At 32.5% G+C, this 17,707-nt stretch overlaps 2 protein-coding genes across 3 annotated transcripts; one reads left to right on the forward strand and one right to left on the reverse strand.

The window, feature by feature from the left end:
* Nucleotides 1-1,194: 1,194 nt before the first annotated feature.
* LOC110997528 (SAGA-associated factor 11 homolog) lies at nucleotides 1,195-3,785 on the reverse strand. The gene is made up of 4 exons (XM_022265726.2): nucleotides 3,020-3,785; nucleotides 2,633-2,822; nucleotides 2,356-2,499; nucleotides 1,195-1,916 (listed from the first exon to the last, which is right to left on the reverse strand). Exons 1-4 carry the CDS (start codon nucleotides 3,372-3,374, stop codon nucleotides 1,682-1,684), a joined length of 924 nt encoding a protein of 307 aa, XP_022121418.1. The 5' UTR covers nucleotides 3,375-3,785; the 3' UTR covers nucleotides 1,195-1,681.
* Nucleotides 3,786-4,875: 1,090 nt separating this feature from the next.
* On the forward strand, nucleotides 4,876-17,218 carry LOC110997526 (N-acetylneuraminate lyase). 2 transcript variants are annotated; one of them, XM_045629987.1, is made up of 14 exons: nucleotides 4,876-4,981; nucleotides 9,986-10,133; nucleotides 10,226-10,450; nucleotides 10,802-10,870; nucleotides 10,968-11,030; nucleotides 11,192-11,245; nucleotides 11,523-11,579; nucleotides 12,004-12,029; nucleotides 12,554-12,683; nucleotides 13,502-13,647; nucleotides 14,412-14,580; nucleotides 14,860-15,005; nucleotides 16,237-16,408; nucleotides 16,988-17,218. In XM_045629987.1, the coding sequence occupies exons 2-14, from the start codon at nucleotides 10,097-10,099 to the stop codon at nucleotides 17,131-17,133; spliced, it is 1,440 nt and encodes a 479-aa protein (XP_045485943.1). In that variant the 5' UTR covers nucleotides 4,876-4,981; nucleotides 9,986-10,096; the 3' UTR covers nucleotides 17,134-17,218. The 2 variants fall into 2 exon arrangements, with proteins under 2 accessions (XP_045485943.1, XP_045485942.1); XM_045629986.1 differs by lacking the exon at nucleotides 4,876-4,981 and having other exon boundaries at nucleotides 9,723-10,133.
* The last annotated feature ends 489 nt before the right edge of the window (nucleotides 17,219-17,707 follow it).

Genomic DNA, 17,707 nt, shown 5'->3' on the forward strand with positions numbered 1-17,707 from the left:
GATTTCTTAGTAAAAGTTCTGTTTCTAACACGAGGTATAATTATAAATATATGCACATTTATTCCAAAATAGTTACATCCATTTATACAGATAGTGCCATCCCCTAAAATGTATTAAAACTATTTTAACCTATTTAGTTTTATAATAGAACTAGCAGTTATGTTAATCGCATGGCGGTACTTAAGATAACATCAGCTTTTCAATCGATAGAAAGCGAGAGTTACAATGATATATTACAAATAGCAGACTCGGCCAAGCGTTGCTGTGGCTATGGTTTTTGTTATATTACATAGTAGTAAATTAATCAAGGGAAACCGTAGGAGAACTTATGTGAAACGTTGGTACCACGACACGGACCTAAACTAAACTACCTTTAACTCAGCGCCATCTGTTAGAATTGTATCAAATAATAAACAAATGTTAATGTTATCGTAATTTTAGTAAGGATGCCTATTTTTTTTGAAAATGAAATATAGCCTATGTCACTCAGGAACGATGTAGCTTTCCAACAGTGAAAGAATTTTTCAAATCTGCCAAGTAGTTTCGGAGCCTATTCAATTCATACAAACAAACAAAAAATCAAACCTTTCCTCTTTATAATATTAGTATAGATTAACTATCTATCTACGCCGAATACTGCAAAGAATAGATTTGATTTTTATATACAATGGATAAGTTTATTTTTATTAGCGAAGTTTTAAAAACAATGAAATCGGTGCGATCGTGGATAGCACATTCTATCGAAAAATAGCTAATATCAATTTATAAGTTTTCTCTTCTAAAAAGACGGGTAATGTATTTGTTAATAGTTACGTATTTTCTCTTATAATTAGACTATAACATACATTTTTATAGACACATATCTAACCTAGAAGAATAAAAATAATCTCTATTCTAAATAATCAGTCAAATAATATAGGATTGTAATCTTACAGCAAAGGAAGAAACACAAAATTATCACTGAGAATATCCTTGGTTAAAAATGTATAAAAAGCTGAAGTTTTATCCACTCAGAATTTTATCAAAAATTACTATTAGATATTTAATAGATTTCCTTTTTAAATTATTAATTTATTTGATAGTACCTCGATAATATTTTTTATTTGTGACATTGGAGGGTAGTTATGAAAAAATATATTAAATCTTAGGACCTGTCAAAATTAACTTGTCAGTTTCAAAGTATGTCAAGCAGACTTGATAAAAAACTGAGTCGTGAAACATAAGCTAAATTTATTGCTGTATGTCCTATCACTAAATTAGATCTTCCATGAAAAAGCTTGATGGCAAATGAAAGGAAAGCAAATAGATTTTACCAATGTCCCATAGTGAAAGGAGGACCATGAGGGTCAGAGACAAGAAATATACAAATTATCAATGACATAATGATTGATAAAAGATAAATTTTTCATTTTGACATTCTTTGATTCTGTTTTAATCGCTTATTTATTGTAATTTACATTTTTAGAAAAATGTGGCTTTTAGGAATACAAACAAAAAATCATAATTTAGTTAAATATCTATTTGTCCCAATTGTCAAGTCTATTATATATAATCTAATAATAAGCTCAGAACTTATCACAAAATAATATGAATATTTCATGATTTACAAATGGTATGTATATCAGTATCGCATAATATAAGCCATGTCGACCGTCAATCAATACATTTTAATACAATAAACTTAATCCCTGCCACTAGGAGATAAATTTCTCTTTCTCTTACTCTTATTCTTCAAGGCGCGATGCCTATCTCGTTTCCTGCTGGAAGAGGAGCAGGAAGATGACGGACTGGAATCTGGAGGTGATCCTGCATCATCAGCTGTCAGTATTGGTTGAGATTCCGGAGTGGATGGTTCCAAAACACTATTTCTAAGGGCTCTCCTCTGTTCTTCAGTGTGTTGTGGGCAACGAGTTGATCTGAGGAATGTTACAATATATCATTAAATTTTTAATAGATAAACTTTAACATGTAGTTTTGAATAGAAAAACCCTTGGTTTGAAAATTTGTTTAAATGTAAAATACAATATGTATATATCAATCAACATTTTTTAGCTATTTTCATAATGGTCTTAACATAACATCAACTACTCCTACGATTCCTGATTGTCTATACACTTGTTATCTTAAAAGCACTGTATTGGTTATTGTGATTTGCTTCAATGGAACACTATTTGACAAGGCTACTTCACCTTGAAAAGCTAAGTAAATTGCTTATAGCTATGAAATGTAGAATAAATATAGTACCATCCTATTTTTGTTACCTTTTATAAGAAAAAATTTACATTTTAATGGGAAATTTAGCTCAGGTAGTTATAATTATAACAACTATACAATTAAAGTATATGGAAGTGTTACCTAATACAGAGTTTCTTTGTGTGTTCAGAAACAACACCACAGATTTGTTGCAGCAAATTTTTCTTTTCATTTGCACTCATTGTCTCATAGGTGGCACCATCATTGGAATCTGAATTGTGATTTCCATTATTGTTCCTGTTACCACTGAAATAATTTTAAACATTTTATTTGGTTTTTTGTTTATAAAAAACTGAAATGTAAATGTGCAAAAGATATTCTTATGTGATTATAAAAATTTACACATATAACCTTCTATTTATTAAACAAAATAACATACTTATGCATTTTATTAGACTTGCGATTGTTGTTATTTCTGATTCTGCGTTTTCGTCGTTCACTTTGCATGGAGCTGCCTGACCAATCAGCATCATCCTCATCATCACTTAAGAGTCCAGCATATGATGTTGGTTCACGACTATTTGATGCAATACGTCTAGATGCTATTCGAGAACTGTTCCTTCCCATTCCTAAAGAGATGAATATGGTATTAATTCAACTTGGTACAGAACTTTATATGCAATTGCAAAGTGTACAATTAAGATGCATAGATTTTATATTTAAAGTTGCAAGTTTAATATTTGATTTTAAATGTTCAAAACATAGTGGATTTTCAGTGCATATTTGAAGAATGTTATAACCAATAATTTAAGTTTAAGCCACATACCCATGCATTTCTCTAGATGTGGTGCAAAACGAGTAGCAGATACTGGCCGCTCGCAATTAGGACAAGAACAGTTAGAATCAGGAGTTTTCTTCAACACAGAAAAACCGAAAACATCACATTCGGGTGAAACGACAATTTTACAGCTTTCGTCTTCTTCCTTTTCCCCTTCTATCAAATCCGTCAGTCCAGTCTTTAAACCATGGTGGAACTCGAAAAGAAACCCTAATGCGACATCTTCGTAAACACTATCGTAAATAAAATTTGCCGCATCTTCTGCGTTGCTTTCATTTTGCATGATCTCGAAGAACTTGTTATTTAAATCGTGCATGCTAAGCTCACTTACGATCGTCGTCATGTTTAAGGACAATTGTGCAAACTGGTTTTGAGAAGATAAGCAATATGATAATGTGAATTACCCTTTCTGCAACTACCAATTGTTTTACATATTATTAGTTAGCTATAGGTTTGCAATCAAGTAAAGCAAAAAATGTCCGGATACTGAAGTGAGACCAGTCAACAGTCAAACAGGCCACAGCCTACAGCTGACTCTAAGTTTTACCCACCCTCCCGTCCAGGCCAACCCCTCTACGAGGGCTTTGATCTCGGGCGTGCCTACGATTTAGATTACCTAATAAGTATATATAATAATATTTATATTAAAGGACATTTCAAGGAATTAATTAATAAAACACATTAAGCTCTGCTTACGACATTATTGTTAAAGCCAGCATATTTTTTAGATTTTAGAATATTCCCGGTTTTGCAGTTTTGATTATTGTAAATTGTCAAAATTTAAAATTATTAATGACAATTTGTTTGTTGATGATTTTCGAATATGACATTTATTAAAATTAAAACTTTAAACGTCAGCCACAGTCACTCCACACTCCACGAGGCGACACAAGCGCGATAGTGTAGACTGGTCCATCGTGTCACTTCGTGTAGCCCCACATAACCTTGCTGCTACTCCGTTAATGGAACTAATAATTTTGGACCAAAAAGTGGGATCGAATAAGCAAAGAATTAAAATCATATGTTAAAAACCAAAACATTAATAACGAATAATTAGGTGTCCTAAAGCTTAAAATAAATTAAATTATATTTGTGTTCCGGCATGATACCCATGTGATATAAACGCAAGGCATTCAATAGGTAGACACATAAAGTGTCTTACAAATCCACTCCAATTACGCCCATCTAACATTGTGTAGTATAATAAGTAGATAGCGAGAAACTATATAAATCGAAAGATTATGGTTACCACTCGTATAACCTACACTTTCCAAGCCACCTCGCGAGAATGCAGGGGAACATTTCTTAATTATTTTGTTCAAAATTTTATTAAATAGATTTAGGAAATTAAATGCTTGTGTATCACCTTTTATTATACATTTCAAATTAAATTGTGAATTGTACATTTACAATGTAAAGCTTCAACTGTAACTGCGATGACGTCATAATCTCAAACGCACTAACAAAGCTATTCCGACCGCTACATTTTAAAATGTATCATGGTAGTATTACGTTGCTTAGGTGCCATGAACATTTCACAGCACTAAATATTATACATTCTTCTAAATTCTAAATACGTATACAATTATTATTATTTATTAGTGGTTGTCTGGAAGAAATCGCACGAAAGCGATAAGGCCGCCAGTTGCTTTTCATTAAATTATGTTTAATATTTTTTTTTCTTTTATATAATGCAACGAAGTGTTTATAAATAAATAAATAAATTGAATAATATTTTGGTTAACGTTTATTAATTACACTATAAATTATCTTGACTACCTCTTTTATTTATAATGATGTACCTACCTATTTGTTTAGATTCAGAGTTGATGAACTTATCACGCAGCGAGATAACATTAATTATTATTTTAGTATAATACAACTATCAGTACAGTGCAGTGCAATAGGAAAATTATATACCTAAACCAGTTTTTTATATGATTAAAAATGGTAAATATTTTTTTTGATACCTTTTATTAATTTTACTAAATTTAAAGTAAGTGATATCTAATAAGTTTATTATTTGTGTTGTTTTACAATAATTTAAAGCGCCACCTCAATCAGTAGGACTAAATCTTGTATGCGCATACAATGGTCAGTTTTTAAGCCTTGACTTCTTAGAATAATAAGACATAGAAACCAAGTCCGCGCGTCAATTTTGAAGCACCTTAATTGGAGCCATAAATGGCTCCAAACGCCGGGCCGCTCCGTAGTGTTCAATGTCAACGCACGGCGAACGTGTCTCGCGAAAAAAAAATTATTATGACGATTTGTGCAGTTAAATTGTGTCACAACACATCTGAAAAACAAAAGAAATGTGATAACATCACTTTTCACAGGTAAGCTTTCAGTATTTCATAGTATCTTGTAGTTAATTAAGTCAAAATAGAACAAAACAGAAAAGTTTTAATTCAATGCACAGTGTTGCCCGATTGTTAAAATATTTTCCCATTTTAACTGACTTCATTGCTCCGACAAATTAATTTTAAAACAGTTGCTACTGTTACTTACTGTTGTTGTTGTTTAATGTAGGTGTTTGTGTGATTTAGCGATATCGTATACCTGAAATTGTATTACTTGAAAGTTGAGAAGTAAACGAACTTTATTTCCACACTTGTTAAAATTACAACTTATAGGAGTATTGCGTGTTGTTGTTCAAAGGATTCCCATCGACCCTGTTATTGCTGACAAGTGGGTGAAAAATATAAGGCTTAGTCGTGGAGAAGTATATTGGAAGCCAACCAAAAATACACGAATATGTTCAAAACATTTTAAGAGTGAAGATAAGTACATAACACAGGGTGGATCGTGTAGGTTGCGTCGAAATGCTGTCCCTGTTAAGGTATAATTATCAAAGCATTATTTAGTACTTATTATGTGTATTTTGGGATTTTGTGACACAATGTTGATAAAAATAAATGAAGCAAATGATAATAAAATTACTTTTTTCAGGATTTACATATTTCATGCACAGGCACAGATGATCAATTGGATGAAGAAGATAATGTGGATGAGATTTCACCTGTTCATGGGCTATCGGTGAGTGTAATGGTTAATATAAACAACTTGACTGTCAAATGAGTCACATGTGACTCTTAGGAAAATAAATGTTTTTCCCCACGCCCATTAGCCACGCCAATTTTTGAGTCATAAAATAAAATATAAACAACTATTTTTATGAAATATATTTATTTAATACAGTGCTAGTGTGAATGCTATTTTACCTTACAGAAACGAAAAAGACGTTTGGTAGTTTTTTAGACAGTGAAGTTGTTAATAACTATTTAATTTTAGTAAACTGTCTATGTAGTAAACTTACTTACCTGACTTTTTTTAGGGTTTAAATGCTGCTGAAGACAAAACGGAAGGTGTTCGTGGAGCTTCAAATAGAAATTTAGTTACTGAAAGTTCATCGCAGCCTGTAAGTAATCGTTAATAATTCCAATCAAAAGTGTTGAATTTGGGTATTTAAAATTTAACTGTAGATTTTTAAATTGGTCATTTCCTTGTTGCACCCAGAATTTGTAAATATTGTGGCATGAACTTATAAGAACTTTTATTTTACAGAGTACGTCACGCGGGAATGTGAGGCGCCCATCAGACGACGAATTCGACTATATATTCGACACTCCTCGTAAGGCCCTCCTTCGAAAAAAGTTAAAGAAAAGCACATTACTTAATCTCAAACATAGAAAAGTTATAAAAACTTTAAAACAAAAGACCCGGCGTCTCCAAAAGAGGAATAAATCGCTCAAAGGAATTTTAAGTGAACTACAAAAAAAGAGATTCATTAGTAATGATGTGTCTAATTTATTGTCTGAAAATGTTTTTGCAGCCGATTTATTCAATAACATGGTAAAAAAAATTAAAAAAGATAAAAAGCGTCCTATGCCAAAATACACACCTGAGTTCAGAAAATTCTGTCTTACATTGCACTACCATAGTCCTCGAGCATATACATACGTTCGTAATACTTTTGATACGTGTCTTCCACACCCAAAAACGTTGTATAATTGGTATTGCAGCATCGATGGATCACCGGGTTTTACAAATGAATCCTTTAAACTTTTAAAATCAAAGTCCCAAAGCTCGGACAAAACGTTAATATGTGGACTGATTGCCGATGAAATGGCGATAAGACCTCAAAATATTAAAGGAGGTCTGGGAAATGTAGATGTTGGCACAGGCACAACAAGTGGTATAAAAGCCTCACAGGCTTATGTTTTTATGCTTGTTTGCCTGAATGAGCGTTGGAAAATCCCTTTGGGATATTTCCTAATTCACAGTTTGGAGGGAAAACATAAAAAAAATTTAATAAACATATGTTTAGCTAAATGCCATGATGCTGGAATTAAAGTTGTATCTCTTACCTTTGATGGTCACCCCACCAATATTTCAGCGATGGAATTGTTAGGTTGTCGGGTGAAAGATCCAAAAAATATGAAAACCACCTTTAAGCACCCTTCATCAGATCACGAAGTGGCGGTATTTCTAGATCCATGCCACATGATTAAGCTTATCCGTAATCACTGGGAAGACAAAAGCCAATTCCTCGATGAGCAAAAAAATGTTGTGGATTGGAACTACTTGGTACTTTTAAATGATTTGCAGGATACAGAAGGACTGAACATTGCGAACAAGCTAACACGAAGACATTTAGAATTTAGAAATACAATTATGAAAGTTAAACTGGCCATGCAACTTCTTAGCAGAAGTGTTTCTATCAGTCTAAAATTTTGCCGCGAAACCCTAAAACTGGACAAATTTGAAAAATCTGCGGGCACAGAAAATTTTATTATGCTTTTGAACGACCTATTTGATGTTTTTAATTCAAGAAGATTAACACAATACGGATTTTGTCGGCCATTGTCAAAAGATAATAAAGTAAATATATTCGATCTTCTTGAAAAAGCCAAAAAATATATCTTAAATTTAAGTATAAAAACTACTAGGAAGCGTACGTACCATGAAAATGAGGCTGCTATAAGAATAAAAGTTAAAAGTTTTGAGTCAGTCTTAAGTGTTCAAAGTAATAAAGGTTTTAAAGGAATGTTGATATGCATAGAAAGCCTAAAACACTTGTATAAAACTCTTGTTGAGGATACAAAAGAAATGGTCTATATTTCTACGTACCGTTTGAGCCAAGATCATTTGGAACTGTTCTTCGGCATGATAAGAATGAATGGAGGGCATAATGATAATCCAAATGTCCTTCAGTTCAAAGGTGCATACAGAAAACTATTATGCCACATGGAACTACAAGCAGTGGTAACAGGCAACTGTGTGCCATTAGAAGATATTTCTGTCCTGACTTGTTCTTCTGCAATAAAATGTATCAATCAAACCACTTTTTCTGAACGTTTTGACGATGACGAAGAACAGCCGTACCAAGAATCAGAAAGACACGCACCTGATGTAGACATTGCTTCTCTGATAGCTTCGACTGATGACCCAAACTACAAAAATTATGTCGTAGGCTACATTGCAGGGAATGTTGCGAGATACTTAATGAAAAAAATTAAGTGTAATTTTTGTATCGATAGCATGCTCACAAAAGAAAAATTGTGGTTTCACAAATTGGTCACTCTAAGGGACAACGGCGGTTTAATTTATGTATCAGAAGCTGTTTACTTAATCTGCGGCATAGCCGAAAATTATTTCCGGAAGTATATGGCGGAGACAAATAATTTAGATAAAACATCAGAGACAAAACTTGCTTTGACAATTATGGAAAAACTTGTTGGTAGGTCTGTTTTCCCTGATGCAGAGGAACATGTAAATGAGAAAAATCATGTTAACAATTTGTCAAGGCTCATTATTGAAAGATATTTGCGCATTCGTCTTTTTTACGAGTCGAAAAAAGACAATGTAATGAAAACAGCACTATCAAAGCGGCAATTACTCAGGAAACAAATACAGTTCACAGGTTTCTAAACTGATTATTTTTTTAATAATTATTTTTTTCTTTTTCTTAATATGAAGACTATTCGATTAGAAATAATTGTTGATTTGATTGGTTTACTTTAGTTACACAGTATACAAATTCATAATTGTATACAATAATTAAAATATATATATTTTTACGTGTTGTTGTTTTCTTTAATTCGTTTCTTAAAAATAAACATTCCCGTATTATAACAATATTACACATCCACACTTTACCACACATAGCTATTTATGCATTATTGCCAAAAACAAATGGTTATCAGTGGCCGAATCATTACCCCACTTTCGGGAAAACTGGACCTTCACTGGCAACATTACACAAGTGTATGTGTGCGTGTCGCCGAGCGTAAGCACGTAATCGGCCCGCCTGTGTGAACCGGTTTAGTGCGTCACTTTTGACAGAGCGCTTGTATGAAGACTATCTTTCTATGTCTAATTATTCTAAGCTTGACTTGTTTAAGCTACTGCGAAATGTGCATCATGAACACACACCATCACGTACATACCCTCACTTTTACACAATCACACAACACCGTCAAATTAGGCTTAGTTAAATAAACTGAATCACTCTTAGTTAAATGTATTGAATACTTTTTGTTTGTTTGTTCCCTTTTGTAAATCTTTGAACCTTTTTGTAGTAAAATGTATCCATCTTTGGCTATATTTTCAGTGTAATTGTTTGTAATTATATATAATTTATTTTAGCTGTAGGATTATGAAATAGCTAGCTAGAAATAAGTAAATATCAACCCGGTGATCTAGCTTAAATAGACACATTAAAAATAGTCACCATGGTCTGTGCACACTTGTGCATAGTCTGGTGGGTTCCGACTTCCGAGTATTAAATTTTGTGTGTCAGTTAGTCAGTAGTACTCAGTACTAGTAGTCAGTCTCTGTAGTTGTCTCGTACATGGTATCACTAGTCTGTAAATTTTTAACGTGTTCTTGTGTTCAATGTTATTTGTTTTTATGTTTTTTACAAACTACCCTCAATACGTTTGTCTTTAGTAAATTAGCTACATAAACTGGTAAAAGAGAAGATAGCTGAGTAGTTGCAATTTTGAGAAAGAAAGATTATTTTACTAACTGAATTCAACTTGAGTACCTAGTTTTTATAATATGCCAAGAAAATGTATCTTTGGATGTACGAACACCGGTAAGTTCTCTTTTTGTTTGTTCTGGACTTATTCAAGCTGACTTTTAGAAAACTGAAAGTTTAGACTTAATGTTTGTATAATTTGTTTTCAGGTGTTGCATACCATGTTTTTCCTAGTGCAAATAAATTTCCTGAACAGTTCTCTGCTTGGGTACGAAGTGTAGGTGGAAGTCTTGATGGACCTACAGATTATGAATATTACAAAAAAAAGAGAGTGTGTGATTTACACTTTAAACTCTCTGATAGAAATCGGTGCAATCGTTTGAATGCCTTAGCAGTGCCATCTCCTCTTGTGCAAAATGATGATCATATTGAAGGTAGTTTTTATATTTTAACATATATGATAATGGTATGCTGATATGCTCTGTAATAAACTCATACAAATTGCTATACACTTCAAGTGGATGCCAATAATTCCAACTTCATTTAATTGGTAGTCTTTATTATGTCACTTAATTGTGTATTTATATAATATTTTATAAACTTAAGTATGTATTCAATAAGGTTATTAAACTTATAAGGTTATTTAACTTATTTAAAAAGAAGGCACTAAATAAGATGTCATTATATATAGAATACCTATTCTAAGTTGCTTAAGAGTTATACATCTATATTTATAGTATACATTACTATTTATATAAATGTTTTTATATTTTTAAATGTTTCAGGTTCAGACCATGAAGATGTCTCAGATGATGATGAACATGAATCTGAAGATCCATTATATTTACAATTAGGTAACTCCTGAATTTGGGTGCATTCTTAACAAGGAAAACTATATACAACACATTAAAACTACAGAAACATAATAAAAACAATTTTTGATTATTTCAGATTTGGATTATGATGAAAATACAAATGATCAACAGAAATCTGATGAGTTTGATTTACCAAAAGGTAACTTATCTAAATGTTTTATTGTACTTTCTATGATCTTAAAACTTAAATATGTGAAGATAGTTACATTCAGTTATCATTACTGCTTAACCTGATATAAATTAATATTATTTTAGTAAGACTGTCTTTATACCTGGTTCTATATTACAAATAATTTACAGAGAAACCTAAACCTCAGCCTGGCACTCCAAGTCGGCCAGTAAAAACAAAGATATGTATGAACATACTATTTATAAACAAACTATTTTATTTAAGCATGAATAGTCAAGTCATTGTTATTACTAAAAAGTAGTTTTTTCATTTATTTCTTACTAACTTTATGCTCTCTAAAAAATCCTTAAATATCCTAGAGATTTTTTATATATATACATTATATAAAACAAAATAAAAAATCTTGTACCTAACTTCCTGCAGGTTTGTTTCATAGTGATAAAATCATTCAAATTCATAATACATGTTTTACAATTTTTATATATAAAATCCTATTTTTAGGGGATACGGGTATAACCCTAGATGACCATGATTATGTCACATCCGAGAAGAAAAGCTGTAAGTAACATATAGAAAAAAAACAATTTCAAATTCAACTTTGGAATCAATCACCATTATGTTGATCTTAATTTACAATCGTACTCAGAGTCTCTTTATCTCTCCCAGCGGTTTATATTATTTTAAGACCCGGCTTGTAAAAGATAAATACGTTCGTAGTATTTGATAAAATACCAATTATTTTAAAACTATGATATCCCCTGACTGCATGAATTTATCAACAATTTTAATTACAATAACAACGGTATTAGGTTTTTGTAATTAAAGTGTAAACTACGTTGTTAAACTAGGAAATATTGACTAAATAAAACTAGTAACTTAAGTACTAACTTAATTAAGTTACTATTATTTAAGTGATAAATTAATTTCAATAACTTAATCAAGAATTTAGTTAAAATTTCATATTTAATTTCTTTATTTTCAGGTACAACGCAGACTCTCCGGACGAAGGTTCTCTACAAAAGTTACAATAAATATATTAAAACAATTAAGCGAAGAGAATTTTTATTTAACATAAAATATTGTACGAAAATATTCTTATAAATGAGAAACATTCAGAGTCGAGACTCGGCGCCAAGTACTCCTTGATTGATCGATTGATCTCATAATGAACCGTTCAATACTGAAACTAGATGTTCATGTATATACCTTGGATCACTCAACTCCCGAAATAAACTTTATTTAATATATAACTTGCGCTACAACCATATAAACCATACCTCAATCATAACCTCTTTTTCCCATATTCATGGCTTTTCTCTAATTTATTGCTTTGCGAATAAATTTAGCTTTGAATTAAATGCTTTTAAAACTTATAAGATCATTGTTCTATAGTGTTCTTACATGGCGGGAACTACAAAAATTTGTAGAAAATATAATAAAGACGTAATATATATACGTATAGTAAACGTCTGAATTAGCACTTTTGTTTATTAAGTAATTTTAATTTGATTAAGATCTTATTTATTTTACAGGTAGTGTTTGAACCACGTGGGCTAATACCTCCCGTATTCACCCCTTTGAATGAAGACCTCACAGTAAATTACAAAGAAATTTCCAGTTACGCAGATTATATGGTTGTGAATGGAATCAAAGCTGTACTAGGTCAGTTATTATTATTTAGCACTTGCGAATAAAAATAAACAAACAGGTTTAGTGCAGCTGATAAGCGATCTATTTAGAAGATAATATTATTTTTAATTTATTTAATTCCTACAGCTAATCACTAAACAATATAAAGGCTAAAACGGAATACACATTGAAACAGAAACATAAAGAACAGTTTTACAAAGCACAGTTCTACGATTGATTAATTGATAGATTATAATATAGTATATTTAATTTGAAGGAACAAACAAAGCCATTATATATATATTATATTAGTAAAAGATACCTGAGTTTTTTTTTAAATTTTTAGTCACATTCAATATATCGATTTGCTGGTAATTTACGTTGTAATCTGTAGGTATACGATACATAACCGAGTTTTGTAAATAGTTGGTCATAGATCGAGGAATTTGGAATAAGTATTAGCCATTATCCCAGTAATTTCTTCATATAAGATTTTTCGTTCTACCCACACAAATTTTAATGTATAGTTTGGTTACTGCATAATTATAAGTACTAACATTGTTGTCTGGGACCTGGGAGAGTCATCTACAGACACACAAAAACACAGGAAGGAAACACAATATTGTTAATTTTTCAAGAGGCTCATCTGATATTAAGTGATCCGCCGCCCATGGACACTCAATGCCAGAGGGCTCGCGAGTGCGTTTCTGGCCTAATATATTAATATATTTAAAAAAATTGAAAAAACGTCAACAAGGAGCTGAAAACTACATGAGTTTCATTCACCGACAGCAAAAAAGCGCATTAAACAGAAGTTTCTGCTCGGTTTAAGTTTTTATTTTTTTTTACAGTCGGCGGCACAACTGGGGAGCATATGTCTCTGTCTGTTAGCGATAGAAAGAAAATTATAGAAGCATGGGTGAAAACCAAGCCCCGAAGTGGTCTTCACATCATGGTACAAGTTGGTGGTGCTCCAATGGCTGATGTCTTAGAATTGGTAATATTTAAAATTAATATATTAAAAAATAAATTCTTTATTCAATTATTTATTAAGCACAACATTACTTCATCCTATCACTCGTGTTTACATAAATTCTTATCACTTTATGATAAGGTAATTTTAAATAATAACAAATACGGTAAACATTCTGGAGGACGTTTAAATTATATTATGTAACAAAATGGTGGAAATGTAAGTAATTAGAATAACAACTCAATATTTATATTATTTCGACGAACAAATTTTAAACATATAAAGACTATAGTAATATCATTAATTCCCTATATTACTAGTTGTATCATGAAATACGGCATTTTTGAAAAATTTAGGCTAGAAAAATGTATTTTTATCAGTAGAGTCCGGGAGAGTTTAGCAGATGGGAGACAATAGCCATTGCTTATAAAAAATTTTGTGGAATTAAATATTACAACGCGTTTTCTATAATGCGAAATTGGTCTGTCGTGATATAAGAGGGAAGCGTTAATATTCTTAAATGGCCAACGCTTGCGAGATTTCTGGCAATTTGTGCCCATGGACATCGACATACTTTACTCCAGATGAGCTTGCTCGTTTGCTCGTTTGTCCTAAAAAAACTTCTAAAGGCTCTAAATGTCATGTCATCATGTCAGGTCTGTCAACCTTAATGGCGACTGCGAGAGATTTCACGCTAACCACGATTACTGAAAAGCTAAAAAAAAAATCAGAGAATTGATAAAACAATCGTACTATTATTCTAACGCAATATTCTTATATAAAATTAGGCAAAATTCTGCGCATCAGCAAACGTGGATTCGCTGCTGACTCTACCCGAATTGTACTTCAAGCCAAAGACAGTTGCGGAGTTAGTGAACTATGTGGAGCTGGTGTCGAATGCTGCGCCAAATCTACCTGTACTTTACTATCATATACCTAGTATGAGTAAAGTAGAAAGTAAGTCTTTTTTAAATTTAAATTTGTTTTCAAATGTAGCGTCCTATTTGTCCTAATTATCTTTGGTCACCACAGACAGTAAAAAAACAATCTTGACATTGTAGTTCCTTTGATTTGTCTATGACAAAAATGGCCAGAATATAAATATAATTTTGCATGGTGTATTTAAAAACTATATTTTTTTACTTATATGTTTTACTTTCCCCTGTGTAATACGAATCAGGCAACTATAGGAATTTCGTATTAGAATTGTTATTAAAGCCTACATTGCATTTCCAGTAAACATGCCAGCCTTTGTAACAGAAGCCACGTCTAAAATACCAAACTTTAAGGGGATTAAGTTCACGTCAAATGACCTAAGCGAAGGTGTTCAAGTGAAACGCAATCTGAAGGAGGGGCAGGAGGTGTTCCTTGGTGCTGATACGGTGAGAATACCAGTAGTCGTAGTTAAAAGAATTCTCTAATCTCATCAGGTAGTTGTTCGATGTTCAGGCCCACATCGAACATTGTAAATGTCAACAAAATGTAACATTGTAAACTCTATAGAAATTGCTATATACGCAGTTTAGAACATAAGTGTGTTCAAAAATAAAAGATTTCCGCGTCAATATACACAAACAAAGTTTCTAGAACAGATTTAATACAAACGTAAGATTGCGGAGGTTTTAATGTAAACAATACTTGGGGGTTTAGTCAAGATGCTTTAATAATAGTGTATGTAGAAAGTCGAAACTGTAATTTGTATGAGAGTGACTGTTCGTGTCGACAAATATTTATACAAATTTACTTTTTGACTTCCTTATACACTACTGTTATGGCATCATGACCAAGACCCATGAACAGACATCCATCAAGTGTCAAACGTCATCTGTCAACCGTCACCTATCAACCGTTATCTGTCAGGCAAAGCCCAATTATGGAGTATTCACACAGAATATTTCGAGTAACTTATCTACAACTCTGAGAATTTTTAAGCAAGCGTAATTTTTTTTTTTTTTTTTTTTTTGAATGGAATCTCGCTGTTGGCCTGAAGGGCCTTTACAGCTCAGCACGGGCTGTTTGGCGAGCTTAGCTCAGCCGGAAAGGGGGGGTTTCCCGCGACTCGCGCAAGGGCGTCTCCTGTGAGACTCGAACCTCGGCTTGGGCCGTCGCGGGGGGGTCAATCGCCTGAAGGGCAGGACGGAAGCTCACTGGAGTGAGCGAAGTGCGAAGTAAAGGTCCTCGCCTTCCCCGGTGAAGGCGGTTTTTTACCCTAATCTGTCTATTGCTACTGCTATTATTATTGGCCGCGCGGGCGGCTTTTAATTTATCGTTAGCTACTGTGATTGGATCATCCGGATCCGTTAGTACGTGTCGGGGCCTCCTACGAGCCTTTTTAGTCGGGAAGGGGTAGTAATTGATGCTTTTACGCACCAGTGGGTTGGGATGGTGTTTAGCCTTGTCGAAGTGGCGTTTGGACGCCAGCTTCATCCATTGGCAAGCGTAATAAAAAAATTGACGGTATTTATAGCCTAGTGGATTTTGGCCGTAATTTCATCTATCTCAAGACTTGCATTTGAATTCCAGTTTTGTATGTTTGTATTCAGAAATCTAAGATCAAGTTGGCCCATTATAGGTTGCACTGTCATTTAATTATTATATAAATTAATATTACAGTTATTAGCACCAGCTGCACTACTTGGTATCAAATCAAGTATCGGAACATCGTTCAATTTATTCCCAAAGCTGGCTCAAAATATACTGGGTGCTGTGGAAAACGGTGATATTAAAAAGGCTAATTCGCTGCAACGAACTCTTAGTTTGGCTATAGAAGCTCATTTGCCTGAAGGTAAATTACAATAGACTTAGAATTTTATTTAAAATATATAAGACATGGAATTTTTATTTAGTTAAGATTGCCACTTTATCACGCCAGAGGTCAGGACACTTAACAATCATAAATATTATTTGTATAAAGGTTAATTTTATTTCATAAGCCCTTTAGAAGGTATTTTAATCATTCAGTAAAAATAACCTATATATATAATAATAATAATAACCTTCTGATTTATTAATCGATTGTGTGTGTGTGAGAGTGTCATCCGCAATCTGTTCTCTGAGTTATCGTACCGCAGACAATCAATAGATATACGACAAATACGAAACCGCAGAGATTACTGCGACCCAAAATAAGTGCTTGCGTGAAGCGATTATAGTTTTATGTGTCAAAATTTACACGTCTTGCTACGAAATGTCAAATGTCAGACGCAATACTGATCACCTACATTTGAGAAAACTATAAATATAATTTAAAAAAATCGAATATCATATATTCATTTAGATGACAATGAACGAATTATTAATGTATCTTGACATGTGCAATAATCCGGAATTACCAATATATATTTCGATGTTTTCTGTTAACTAGGTGACTGGGTGCCAATAATGAAATTTGGAATGGAGATTGCATCAGGTCTGACGATGGGACCACCAGCTTTGCCCCAACAACCAATCTCCACCGAATCAAGAAATAGAATAGTTGCCCGATTGAAACTCCTTAAGATGATTGAATAAATTAAATTTGACATTGACATAATATGTTATGATGTAATGACTGTTATTAATGAAGTTGACATTTGAAATAAACAAATAAATCATCTATGACATTTATTTATTCATGTATAGATTATTCCAACATCACCGCGGCGCGGCGCCTGACGCGGTACATAATATGATCTGTGAAGTAAAATGGCTGATCTTGTCCCGTGAGTATTTATAGGATTTGAGTAAAGATAATATATATATATAATAAATATATATAAAAATATAAAAAGATAATACAATTATGTATTACATTTTAACAGACGGGATTGTTAGTCTCGTTTCTTAATCTTACGGAAAGTGATTTTTTATGTATAAGGGCAAGATTCAGAGTCGAAACTTAGAGCTAACTTACAACTCTTCACTTACGAATCTTACGTGTACGTAGAGGCCAGCTTACCTGTCTTTGTCATGACAATCAAAGTATTAATAAATTTACCTTACAATTTTATGATATATATTTTATTATTAGGTTGTAATCGTCTTTATAGCGATTGGATCTACTTAAAATGATTGAATAAATGAAATTTGACATTGACTTAATTTA

Source organism: Pieris rapae, chromosome 11, assembly GCF_905147795.1.
Source record: "Pieris rapae chromosome 11, ilPieRapa1.1, whole genome shotgun sequence".
Classification (NCBI taxonomy): domain Eukaryota; kingdom Metazoa; phylum Arthropoda; class Insecta; order Lepidoptera; family Pieridae; genus Pieris; species Pieris rapae.